The following is a 12,034-nucleotide window of genomic DNA, read 5'->3' as shown; positions in this document are numbered from 1 at the left end:
CTTTCGTTTGCCTGCCCGGGCCCAGCCCAAGCCTGAGGAATTTCTAGGTTTCTCAACCCCGGCCCGACCCAACAAATTTCTGGGCTACCCAGCCTAAGCCAAGTGTCGCTTCTGCCCAGTGTAAAAGTTGGCCGTGGCTAGCTAACAAAGTGGGGTATCACGAGCTCAAGCACAATCTAGCCTGAGCCCCTAAAGTTATACCAGAGGCCGGCCCAGGCCAGCAAAAAGGCTTTACCCGGTCCGTGGGTGGGCTCTCTGGTAAGCATAGGCCCGTGCAATGCGCTACTTCTACCCTTCTGCACTCGTATGGAGTGACAAGTGTGACCACGTGTACCTCTTCCACGTGCTAAAAAGTTTCACTAAAAAGTAATGCTGCCAATGAACCTTGCAAAGAGAAAAGTGTTCCTTGATCCCTGTTTTCCGCTACATACTTGCCGGACGACACAGACGATAGCTTGAAGTGTAGCAAAGTGTTCGTCTGCACTTCAAAAATGGGATTATGACGTCACATGTTACCAGATCGTTGCTTCCAAAAATTATTAATCACATGCATGGTAACATATATAAACCATAATGCAGCAGATATTTTTCAGCTATTCTGTTTCGTTGTTTTAAAAATCTTATTATTCCTAAAATTCTTATTATTTTACGAGTCAGCAAGCCACCAGGGTGCCCGCTTACATACAAGTAGTTTCGTTTCTGCGCGCTTTCCGCTGTACTTCCGTCTTCCAGAGGTGGTACGCATGTTTTTGTTTTTCTCGCATTTGGGGAAATGTTCCGACGTACGTAGGAGAGTAAGCTTGCTTTGAGAATGCACACTGTCAGACCAGAAGGAGTACATCAACGCAGTATAGCGAAATCATCGTCACTGAGCATCAGTAAACATAAGTAGGGCTAAAATCCAGTGCGCAGAAACAATGACTACACGAAGTACTCCTGTAGACGCTCCTCTGTTTACCTAAGCAGTACATATCGTTGATACGGGTGCGTTTCCACATTCTTATTTCGTACCTACCCCTTCCACAACCTTATTTCCTACGAAGGGGTGTAATCGGAAGTGTTTACTGTGACTGTAGCTGTAGACCGGCTCAAATGTCAAGATACCGTACATAACGCAAGGTGTTATTCGATTGGAAGTCATTGCGGTTGTATAGATATCTTAATCGCGCGGGATCGGAAACATTCGATTCGCACCCGCAAATCAAGATTTTGGTGCGGATACCTGCTCGGATCCGCGGATAATATGACCGCATCCGCGCACACCGCTAGTCATTGTTGTTGGGCGATTTGAAGTGTTCGGAGTTTCAGAGGTAACCTACATGTTTACAGTTTGTGTAGTAAGAGTCAGGTTATTGCAGTTAATCTATATCGTTGTTCGTGCACATACGTAAAATATGTGATTCGGAGTAAATCGGGAATAAAAGGTTACATGGCCACACGACTCATATTTCCAAAGATCGCTTGCTCTTTTATCATGCTTGCTTTGCTATCGTTAATCTGTTCAGGAAGTGATCACACCAAGAGAGATGGACAACTCCGTGATTGCCAAAAGTGGATGGCTAAACAGGCAAAGTAAGTATCTTTCAAAGGCTATACTTGTAGTATTATTCTATGTTAGTATATGCAGAGCACTATATGCGTATAAACTGTAACATACGACTTAGTTTTCTGAAAAATTTAGCTCGACTGTGTTGAAATGTTTACAGGCAAAATTCTCAAGAAGTGGAAACGCAGCTGGGTTGAGCTGTATCGTGATGGTCACTTGAAGTACTACGAGACGAACCACAGTCCCAATGCAGAAGATGTCATATTCATGCCTACGGAATGTGTCGCAGTGAAGACAGGTGCTCAGGTAGCATATGCGTCGTTGTAATTGTTGGCATTAGCCCAGAAAAAGCTGTCAGCATGTGTTTGCCGAGTCAGTACATCTACCAAACGGTACAAGGGTCATCCAGAAAGGGAATTCCAGCCGGTTGTATAAAAGGGGAAAGATGGAAAGGATAAAAACAAACTCGAATATTTGTTTGTTATATTTATGTACCGTATACGAATATTTTTTGTTTATTGTTCAGAGATTTTTAATAAAAAAAAAAGGCTATTAGAGCAGCATAGTGTCGTTTTTGAAGTTGAGTTATACAGCTCAGTGGACATGGTCTCGAAGAGAGTATGTAACCGTGATCATTTGAACTCTGTTCTGACTCCCTCTTTCATCTGCTTGGCGGTGTATTTACATCTTATAATTGTTACTGACTATTTATTAGTAACAGTTTTTGGTATCTGCAATAAAATATTTTCTACGAAAAAAAAAAGGCCATGTAAAGCATGCAACATCTATTTTTCTGGTCGTGGGCTTGATGGCGTAGTGGAACATTATGCATCTCTAACATTTCATGTGAATGTGTAATGCCTATAATACTAAAGTAAAATGTCTGACATTTTCTGAATTTGCACACAGGTTGAAGGAGCTCAGGTAGTGCCTACCATGAATGCACAGTGTCTTTTTTCGGTCATGGCAACAAACGGCAAGACCTGGATCTTCTGCGGAGAAACGCTGGATGATATGAGGTACATGCATACCTGGTCGACTGACGAATCGTCATTTAATGATGGAATCGGAACAAAAACTTAATTGAATTGAAAATGATGTCATGTAGCATTCAGGTACCTGTTGCAAAAAGCTACCCAAAAACCACAGGATATTTCATGTCAGATTTGTTCCCATCCTAGTTTTCAAAGAAATATTTTGCCGCATGTTTGCAACATTTGTCCAGCAATATCTAAATCTACGTGTAACACTTTTTTTGCTCATGAAAATTATTCCACTTTAAGTCAGATGGACATTAGTTACCAGCGCTATCGACTTCAAACATCACGAAACACAATCGGAAGTGACCTTTGATGAACGAAGGACGATGCAATGTGCATTTTGTGAGGTTTGAGGTCGCTTGTAGTTTTTATTTGTCTACTTCACATACATGACTAGAAAAAACATTCTAACCATGTTATCACAATGTATGTTCAAGGGGAAAAAACTGTTTTATGCGTAATACCAGTTTCATTTTAGTGCCTGCACCTAATGCATTGCAGGAGTCCTCATTGCCATTAATGTACATTCAATTGTCTCTTTTAGAGCCTGGCAGCTGGCATTGGAACAAGCGAGGCTGATGGGGGTAAGAGCGATCTAGCATTCTGTGCGAGAACATGAGTATGAATCGTGTCACTGTGTGCCTTTCAGGTGCAAACGAGGGTCTGTGCGCAGAATCCATACTTGCAGCCGCCACCACCTTACAGTGCAAGCTGCCGAGGTTAGTGAATCAACTAGTGATTATGGGAACTACCTGGCTCTTGTCTAAGGAGTTTCATAGTGCAAACTCGTAGCACAATTGTACTGCCGCACCCAAAAGCTTACGGTGTGGAACTGCGGAGCGTACCGAGGAAGTAAGTTAAAGTTTGCAAGTTTTGCACTGCTCTACTGCGGGACAATTCTCTCACAGTTTGATGGAGAGAAACGACGAGAAATGTGATGGAAGCAGTGATATAGTCGAAGTAGCACACTGTACCTCAGTTTCGTAACATGCAGGATTTGTTCTAAGATGTGGGTCGCAAAAGCTGATGCCTCACAATGCTGACTGCATCAGTTACAGTGGGATCTGTGTAGAAAACAGTTCAAGATATGCGGAACCCAGCGAAAATAAAACATTTTGGAGGCAATGTGTTCATGTTTCGATGTCTTTTCAGTAGTGAACGGAACTTACTTTCTGGATACGCCTCGTACCAGCACAAAATTTCTGTCGAGAAATGTGTTACGGTATTGCAGTACGTTGCCTCAAACTTAATCTTTGGCGCGCTCGCATTAAAGAAACACTTCTTGCATGTTCTCGTTCAGTTGTAGGTGAACCGTCGGTGACCTATGTTTCACAGACAAACGTTGGCTACCCTCCGTACTATGGTTACCCTCACTTGAGTAAGTATGGAAGCCATCCATAGTTTTTAATTTGTACAGTGCTCTAATTCAGCAGGTCTTACAGTTGTAACGTTAGTACTTTTGCAAGGCCCTGGGATTACTGAACGCGCATCATGTCATCGATGAGTTACTCGTGGCGGATACTGTGCTTTGTGCAAAGTATCACATCTTCAGAGAGTACATAAAAGCAGTTTCAATATTAAGGAAATTCAGTCTTGAACTACACGAATATGTCCGTGTAGCATAAAATCTACAAACTAGTGATTGGGGGGAGAACACCAGTTCAGCTCCTTGAACACTTTCGATGAGCCGGTACTAACCAACGGACCCTGCATACAGAATGCCTATTCGTTGCCGACACTCACTCCTTCGATTATTAGTCGGAATTCATCTGCGATTCGGCGTTCTGCAAATGATTGTAGCTCACCTGGAACCTGCGGACCTAAATATTTAGACGAAAAGTGCCACACGCCTTCCAGAAAATGAGTTTTGAGAAAGATTAGGACCATTTTGCGCTTTATTTCCAAGTTTTCCCATTTAGTGCGCGGGGGACATTCAATCAGCTTGCAGACGACAGTGGTTCGTGTTCGTGGCCACGACCGCTGAAAGCACGTTCGTTATTGGCTACAGCTGTTGAAAACACTATCCTCGTTGGCCGACTCTTAATTGTTGCATCATGGCGACAAGTAAGCAGGCTTTCTGTATTTAGCTGCTGTTGTACTAACATGCCACACATGAGCTGTCTTCGATCGTGCTACACTTTCTGCACTAGTGCAAACGGTGCAAGTTCCCGCATTCAATTCAGCGGAGGTGCAGCCTCTGCACTACACTCTACCATTCGATTGTAAAAAGTGCAGAGGAGTGCAGCACGTGTTCACAAAAACGCTGCACTGTCTCCAACGTCCGTGCAGCGTTTCGTGCACAGTAGAGCAGACGACGTTAATAGGGTAGCTGTCATTTTTGGCGGTGTTTTATCATCAATATGTAGCATACTGGCAATTTTTTTTTGGTTGAGATTAGCCTTGTTTTACTGCCCGGGTCAATTTATAGACGATAATCACTCAGAAAATTGTGATGCAGTGTAGACGTCCTATCTGAGGCCGATACTTTTCTATTCGATTGGGCTCGGTGTACTTTGCACGAGGGCAGCACCTGTCCTGCACTTCGCCTGCACTCCTTTACCAACGCAACCTAAATACAGAAGGCCTGCTTATTGCCTCCTCTTCCTCCTTCGCTACGTGAACATATAAAGTCGGAATTCGTCTGCTGCGATTCCCCGTCCTGCGAATTGAAGAACTCACAAATGATTGTGCACCTAACTTTGAACCCGCAGGCTTAAATTGGTAGACAAAATATGCAACACGCTTTTGAGAAAGATATAGGATCGTTTTGCGCTTTATTTTAAAGTTTTCCCCATTTAGTACACGGGGACGTTCAATCACTAGTTGCAGACGACGGCGGTTCGTCTCCATGGCTACGGCTGCTGAAAGCACGTTCGTGATTGGCTGCGGCCATTGAAAACACGGTCCTGATTGGCTGAATCTTAGTTGTTACGTCACGTTGACGAGTGAGCAGGCTTTCTCTATATGGGTGGTGTTGGCTTTACACTGCCTCTTGCACTTTTTTGCAAATCGAAGACAGCTATCAGCTTAGTACAACGTGAGTGCGTGTAATGTTTGTACTAGCTTTGTGTGCCAGCACTCTATCATATTTGGGCATTTGATATGGGAACTTTTTACTCACATTTTAACGTGAACATCCTGAACTCACATTTTACGTGGTAGGTAATGAGAAAACTACGTTAATTTCTAGCTTTAGGTGTAGGTGTGGTACGGCACGTTCCGCATACCACAGTGGTGGTACATAGAAGCCGTGGTAAGTTGATCGACATATTGTCCTCTCCTCGGATACTCCCCCTGGTGGCGGGTTCTCTCTTTGGAAACAGACGGTGGTGGGCTTCCTCTCTCTCTCTGCTTTGCACGTCGCATTAGTTCGCTCACACAAGCTCGAGGTCAGATCTGTAGTTCTTCAGTAAGTAGAGAGCACGGCAGTGTCATCCACCACCTGGTGGTACCGGCACACAGTCTAGCATAAAGTGTGAGGTAGTGAGGACTAGCAGATGTGTGGAGGATGTCAGGTGGTGATGTACTCTGAGGGTTGTACAGCTCCCGTCAACCTTAATAATAACGCTGGAGAAAAAAAAAAGTCTCGTTCCCGAGCGCGATTACAGTAACCCTTGGGGCCACGAGGAAATCTTAGTTGAACAAAATTGTTCTGTTAGTTTAACGCGAGGATTTTGTTCACTTAGCATTCCCCCAGGGTGGCTGTTATGGCGCTCGGAAATGATACAGAATTTTTTCCAGTGTTATTATTAAGGTTGAGGGGAACTGTACATGGTACTTGAATAATGTAATTCATTACCATTACTATTACTCTTGTAGCAAAAGTAATTTTCTTTTACCATTACGAAATACTCGAATAAACTCGAGATAATACTCTAAATAATACACGAGTAACAACAAAAAAGTAACGTGCTCCTTTGGATTTGTTCAAAAAATTTGGGTCATACTATACCCGAACACTGGCACCTCAGTGAGAGCGACTACTGAGAGACCTGGAAGAATCACCCCAAAGGGGTGCACACTGCATAGACATTTTATGCACCTATCTATGCATGTACCTTTCTAAACATACCAGAAGCACCAATGGTACACATAAATATGTACATATGCACAAAGTAGCTAAGTTGTATTTACATATGAACAAGTCCACTGCTTTGGAATGATGCATTTGTTAAGCTTGAGCCTCTCAAAACTGTCGTCTGCCAGTTACTGCGCATTCTTGTTAAGACTCTCTCTATGGCCACGCTCAACGGAACTTCCGTGTTTTAGGTCACAAAGAGCTTATGTAGTAATAGGTGCTCATCAAGAATTTACAATGGAGTATTGTCAGGCCAGGGAAAGTCCAGAGTGTTGGATCAGAGTGGCAGACCTCAAACCAAAGTGTCGAACTGAAAATTTTATCGGTTTGACTGGAGTCCGGGCTCAAACATAGAGTTCGGCTCCGATTCTGCCTCAGGGCAACACGTACCGGTTCAAACTGGTTCTTTGTATAAAATATGAACAGTGAAACTGTAGATACAACTTAAAAACTCTTCTGGCATAGCAATATGTGCAGTAACAAAATTAAATTGTGAAGTGAGACCACAGTGGCGGCAGAAGTTTCTTGAAGTTTTAGAACATTGGTGTGAACAACAACAACTTTATTTTAAGATGATGAATGGGAAGCTTCATCGTCAGGGGCGATACGCTACCCTAATGCTGGTGGTGAAGGGGGGAATTAAATAATGAACTTTTGTGTGGATTCATAATACGAGCGTAGAAAATACACCCAATAGCACACTTGGGTTGTCATTCTATAACAGAAGGGTGTTTGCAGTCCAAGGACTGGACAGGGAAACATCATGCCCGAAATTTCACTCCACTTTTGCGCAGATTTCCTGAACGTTTTGCATTAATTACTAGTGGTAACGGCATTTTGCTACATGTTTTTAAAACACAATAGCATCTGGGTAAGTGACAATTAATGCTCGAGTTCTAGAGAACAGGGATTGCGATCGTCTCAAAACTGAGATTTGAATAATTTGCAAATAAAATTGGTTCGTTTTGGTGCAGCTCGGGACAAAAGCTTACGGAACACGTGGGTGTCGCATTTCTCCATTGGGGTGACACTTTCATAGCAAACAGAAGTGGACGCACAGAGGGCGCCACTCAGATGATGAAATACGTCACTGCCATGTTCCGTAAACTTTTGTCCCAAGCTCTACTATAGGTATGTTCTGGTTCTTAGATTAAGTGCTAGGGGTTAGGGATTTCTTGGGTGCAGATTTGAACCCAGAAGGTTTTGGTCCTCAACATAGAGCACTCGGTCACTGTTTTTTAAATTTCTTACTGGGACAAGAACGTAACCAGAAGTGACTGACAAAAAGTCATTCTGTGTACAGCATCGAAGCATCTAATTTTGTAGAGATGTGCATGTGCCTAATTTTGCATGCATCGGTAGAATAGTTAAGGTCTCTGTCAGTGACATACAGGTGGGACTTCTCGCATTGTGGGGCCTGGACCTCTTTCATGACAGATACTGAATTATCTGGTTTATTTTCGTTTTTAACCAGGGTTTGTTACCGGAAACTGTAAAAAGAAACATGAACTTCCCTAATTCCGTGGGAAGCAAAAATATCTTTGTGTTACCGTAAACTGAAATGAAACTACATCCAAGTGCAGTCACAACAACGGAAAATGCATTCACAAATTTGTGCTTCGCCGAATTCATGCTTTTGGGCATCGTCACATTTTGGTGGATTCTACTTATCTCATGTTTACCTTATCCACATGAGTCAGCATGAGGAACTTGTGCTATAGAAGAGGAGTTGTGGTGAAGAACTCATGTTCCATAAATAACATGAAAAAATAAGAAAAGAAACTGTGCATGGCATGCGGTCCGTGCAGTTTTGAGAAGTTGCGATGTGGTGAGCAGAAATTGTGGTTTTGCATACGTGGCTATGGCTTTACCATGTCTTGTAGAGCTTTGGAAACAAAATGGTGAAAAATTGATATTGAGACTACCTCAGAAACAAAAACAGAAACAAGATACACTGCTTCGGAAGCAGAAACTGGTACCAAAGGTACCTTTCGAAACGGAAACAAAAAAGTTTAGTTTTTCATGTACCAGACACTGAAACTTTAAATAATTTTGGATAATTTCAAAAAAATTTTTATTCAGATATTTTCGGTAACAAACCCTGTTTCTAATTTGAAATTTGAGTTCTAATAGTATAACCTTTTTATAGTGGTGACTAGGCGACGCTGATTGCATTACGAAATTGGATTGGTAAGAGTGGTGACTTTTTACTCGAGCTTCTTGAATGAAGCCAGAACATTTTTCTAAACATCTGAGCTTCTTTCTAGCAAGTAGGATGTTCGTCTGGATAACAGTAGAAGTAGCTTTTTAATTTAAAATCTTGATAGTTTTTACAATTCATTTCTCGTTTTTCAGGCATGATGGGAACTCCACTAGTTTATTCGGAGAGGTACTACTCCAACCCAGCCATGCCGTACTTGTGGGGTCCGCTCGTCTGGTGGTGAACCGGATGATTTGCGACAAACAAGGACTTTGATGTAGACTTTCAGTGTTTTTAAGGACACGGAGAAACAGTTGAACATTCTTTGTGGACCTTTTGTAAGAACAGTAACAGAACCCTGGACTGTTAGAAAGTCAACTTTTGCAGTCCCACAGTCAGCACTATCTTTGACACAAAGCTATCTAGATGTGTATGTTTTAACACATGCAATCTTATTTTCCATGCACCATGGTGCCTGGGGGTTTATAGCTGAATAGAATTTGAGATAGTGACAGCTGTCTACAGCGGCTAAGATTAAAAATTTGAACGGGGTCGTCATGGTATTCAACGCGGACATGTGGTTACTGGCAAAATCACTTATTGAGATGTCTTGAGTATGTAAAAGCAAGATGGCATTTTACTTGTTTTGAAAAACAATGTATTGTTCAGTGTAGTGAGAAATTTATGCACATTTGTGTGCATAAATTGGTCTATTGCATTCTAGTCAGCAAATCGCACACGTTTCAGTGTGATGGCTTTAATTTTTTTTAAAAGGCCACTAGGGTGCAGAAAAATTTCTCACGGAATGAATGATGCCGTTGTCTTGACAGCAACACAAAAAGAAATTGGATTAATCTGTTGCATCGTTCATGATTAATGAGTGAAAGAATTTCACATTTTCTCTCTCCCTCTCCTTCTCAAGGAGGCCGACAATGCGGAGCGGGCTCTCATTGGTCTCCTCAAACGATTTGTCCAATCACAGCGGCTGATCGTTTGAGGAGACCAATCCGAGGCCTCCCATTGATGAATCCCATTCCTCTTGTGTCTGTGTTACGGCAACAGCATCTGTAATTCCGGTAGGATAAATTTTTGCACTTTAGTGCCCCTTTGAACTAGAATAGAAAAGACTCACGATTGATTAGTGATGTTTGTGAAGGGTGAAACCATATTAGCATGGACATATATCGCACTATATTGAGAACTCGCTACTACTACAAGTATAACTATAATGAAGCATGGTTTACAGCATTCCTGTTTTACGTATGTTGCTATTTTATGTTACGTTATCTACTTTCCTTTCAATATATTTTTATAGGTTTGCAAAGATCCCGAACAACTTCAGTGTCTGTTCCTGTGAAATAAACTAGTCATCATAGTGGATTGTATCTCTTTTGCCTGTCTTCATGCGTGGTACAGTGAATTTGAACTGCGATCACTCGGGGGGGGGGGGGGTGAAAATAGGTTGTAAGGCTCGCGTCAAAGTTCACATGAACACTGCTCCGGCCTTCAAAGCGGGAAGAGAGCAACCCTGGGAGCGCCTAGCAGAAAACAACACCTTCAGGGTCGCCCCCCTGTAACTATAAATAGATGACCAAGACACCCTCTGCCGTTATTTCTACTAAGCACCACCAGGTGTCCACAGGTCGGAATGGTGTTCAAGTTAACTCTGATGCGAGCTGTACCAGGTGTAACCCTAATAAATATGGTGTGTTATGCTTTTGCCACATTATGAAGACTATTTTATAGTGTTACATAACACATCGATTTACAGCATGATACCATTATAGGTTGTCTGCAGACGGTATCCAGGACTTTTCGGTGTGCAGCGTATACAGGGTAGGGTATCTCCTTCAACCTAAGCAAGCGTTTTTAAAAGAAAGAGGATTAAAACAGGGATGAAACCAACGAGATCTTGTTGATAGTTTGTCTTGTGCGTACAGATGTTTTTTTCTGCTTTCTTAGCTTTATTTGTTATTTGGGGGCCTAGGTTGCAGTTACAAAGTTTTATCCTTGGGAAAATAGCGGATTCCGTTGTTTCCAACATGCTAACTGTGTCGTTAGTTCTTTCCCCGCGCTTGAATGGAAGCCCGCAAAATATGAAAAAAATAACTACAAACTTTAGTACAGTAACTACAAACTTTGCAGCAATCAATATCTGTAGCTGAACACTTTATTGGATGAGTGTAATTTAATTACAATTTGCGCGCAGTGTGTAATCGAAGAACAGTTACTTTTCGAGCTACTTTTGGTTTTCGGGTTCTGACACTGCATTATTCCCCCCCCCCCATTCTTTTTTTTTTTTTGGTGTGTTGAGTTCCGAGATTGGCGGTCGCCTACGTTGTGTCGGCAACGTTGATTGATCCATAGGCGTCCCGCACGGATCACTAAGCAAGCCAAGCCAAGCCAAGCCAGCAATATCCTGTTTGTATACACGCTTTTCCGACCTTTCTAAACTGCGAAGCTTTTTTCGAGGACGACGAAGACGGGGACGGAGACGACGACTATTCCTTAGTCTATACGACAAAGCTACGGGACATACACTACTTCCCTTTTAGACTGATCCCATGTGACTGTTCAGTTGCCGTTGCTCTTGGCCCCACACATATGAAGAGCATCTCCTCGTGTACTTCTTCATCTTTACATCGACTAGGAAGTTTGTAAAAAAAAAAAACAAAAAAAAAACATCAATAGTACAGTATAAGCTTTGTGCCAGCAGACAAAGGGTTTGGAAACATCCAAGCAGATTACCACAAATTTACGAAAACATCTGACGGTGAGTACGCAAAACTTCTGATTAGCGAGTTTTAGTATACGTCGGAAGAACTTTACAAAAACGATACGACGAAGGATGTCATCAAATCCAAGCTCGGCAATGTGATTCACACGCTTACGTACGTTTTTGGGAACCGTTATATCGGAACACCTTCCAAACAACTACAAGACGCTATACCGTTGTGTAACGCGACCGTGAACGCGACGCGCAACTCACCCGGTAGCTAACGGGACCACTATTGCGGAACCAAACGGCGCATGCGCGCCGGTCCTGTGTTGCGTAGCGGTGCGGTGCGGTGCGGTGCGGTGCGGTGCGGTGCCAGCTCGGCACGGCGTATGCTTCGCTCCGTGTGTTACCTGCATGAGAGATCTGCCTAGATTCACGCACGCTAGCGTAA

At 42.7% G+C, this 12,034-nt stretch overlaps 2 protein-coding genes across 5 annotated transcripts in view; both read left to right on the top strand.

The window, feature by feature from the left end:
* Positions 1–648: 648 nt before the first annotated feature.
* On the top strand, positions 649–10,249 carry LOC135366642 (pleckstrin homology domain-containing family B member 2-like). Of its 4 annotated transcripts, XM_064599437.1 has the most exons (10): positions 649–737; positions 1,506–1,572; positions 1,707–1,852; positions 2,456–2,565; positions 3,131–3,170; positions 3,236–3,305; positions 3,887–3,964; positions 5,777–5,839; positions 8,814–8,854; positions 9,020–10,249. In XM_064599437.1, exons 2-9 carry the CDS (start codon positions 1,527–1,529, stop codon positions 8,831–8,833), a joined length of 573 nt encoding a protein of 190 aa, XP_064455507.1. In that variant the 5' UTR covers positions 649–737; positions 1,506–1,526; the 3' UTR covers positions 8,834–8,854; positions 9,020–10,249. The 4 variants fall into 4 exon arrangements, with proteins under 4 accessions (XP_064455507.1, XP_064455504.1, XP_064455506.1 ...); XM_064599434.1 differs by lacking the exon at positions 8,814–8,854; XM_064599435.1 differs by lacking the exons at positions 649–737; positions 8,814–8,854 and adding an exon at positions 769–984.
* A 1,005-nt stretch (positions 10,250–11,254) lies between these two features.
* The window catches only part of LOC135366321 (uncharacterized), a 52,562-nt gene continuing 51,782 nt past the window's right edge, over positions 11,255–12,034 (top strand). Inside the window, exon 1 of the mRNA XM_064598993.1 lies at positions 11,255–11,637. The gene's annotated coding sequence lies outside the window, so the exon portion shown is untranslated. The remainder of the gene's footprint in view (positions 11,638–12,034) is intronic.

The sequence above is a fragment of the Ornithodoros turicata genome, chromosome 8 (assembly GCF_037126465.1).
Source record: "Ornithodoros turicata isolate Travis chromosome 8, ASM3712646v1, whole genome shotgun sequence".
Classification (NCBI taxonomy): Eukaryota; Metazoa; Arthropoda; class Arachnida; order Ixodida; family Argasidae; genus Ornithodoros; species Ornithodoros turicata.
This window is presented reverse-complemented; position numbering and strand designations above follow the sequence as displayed.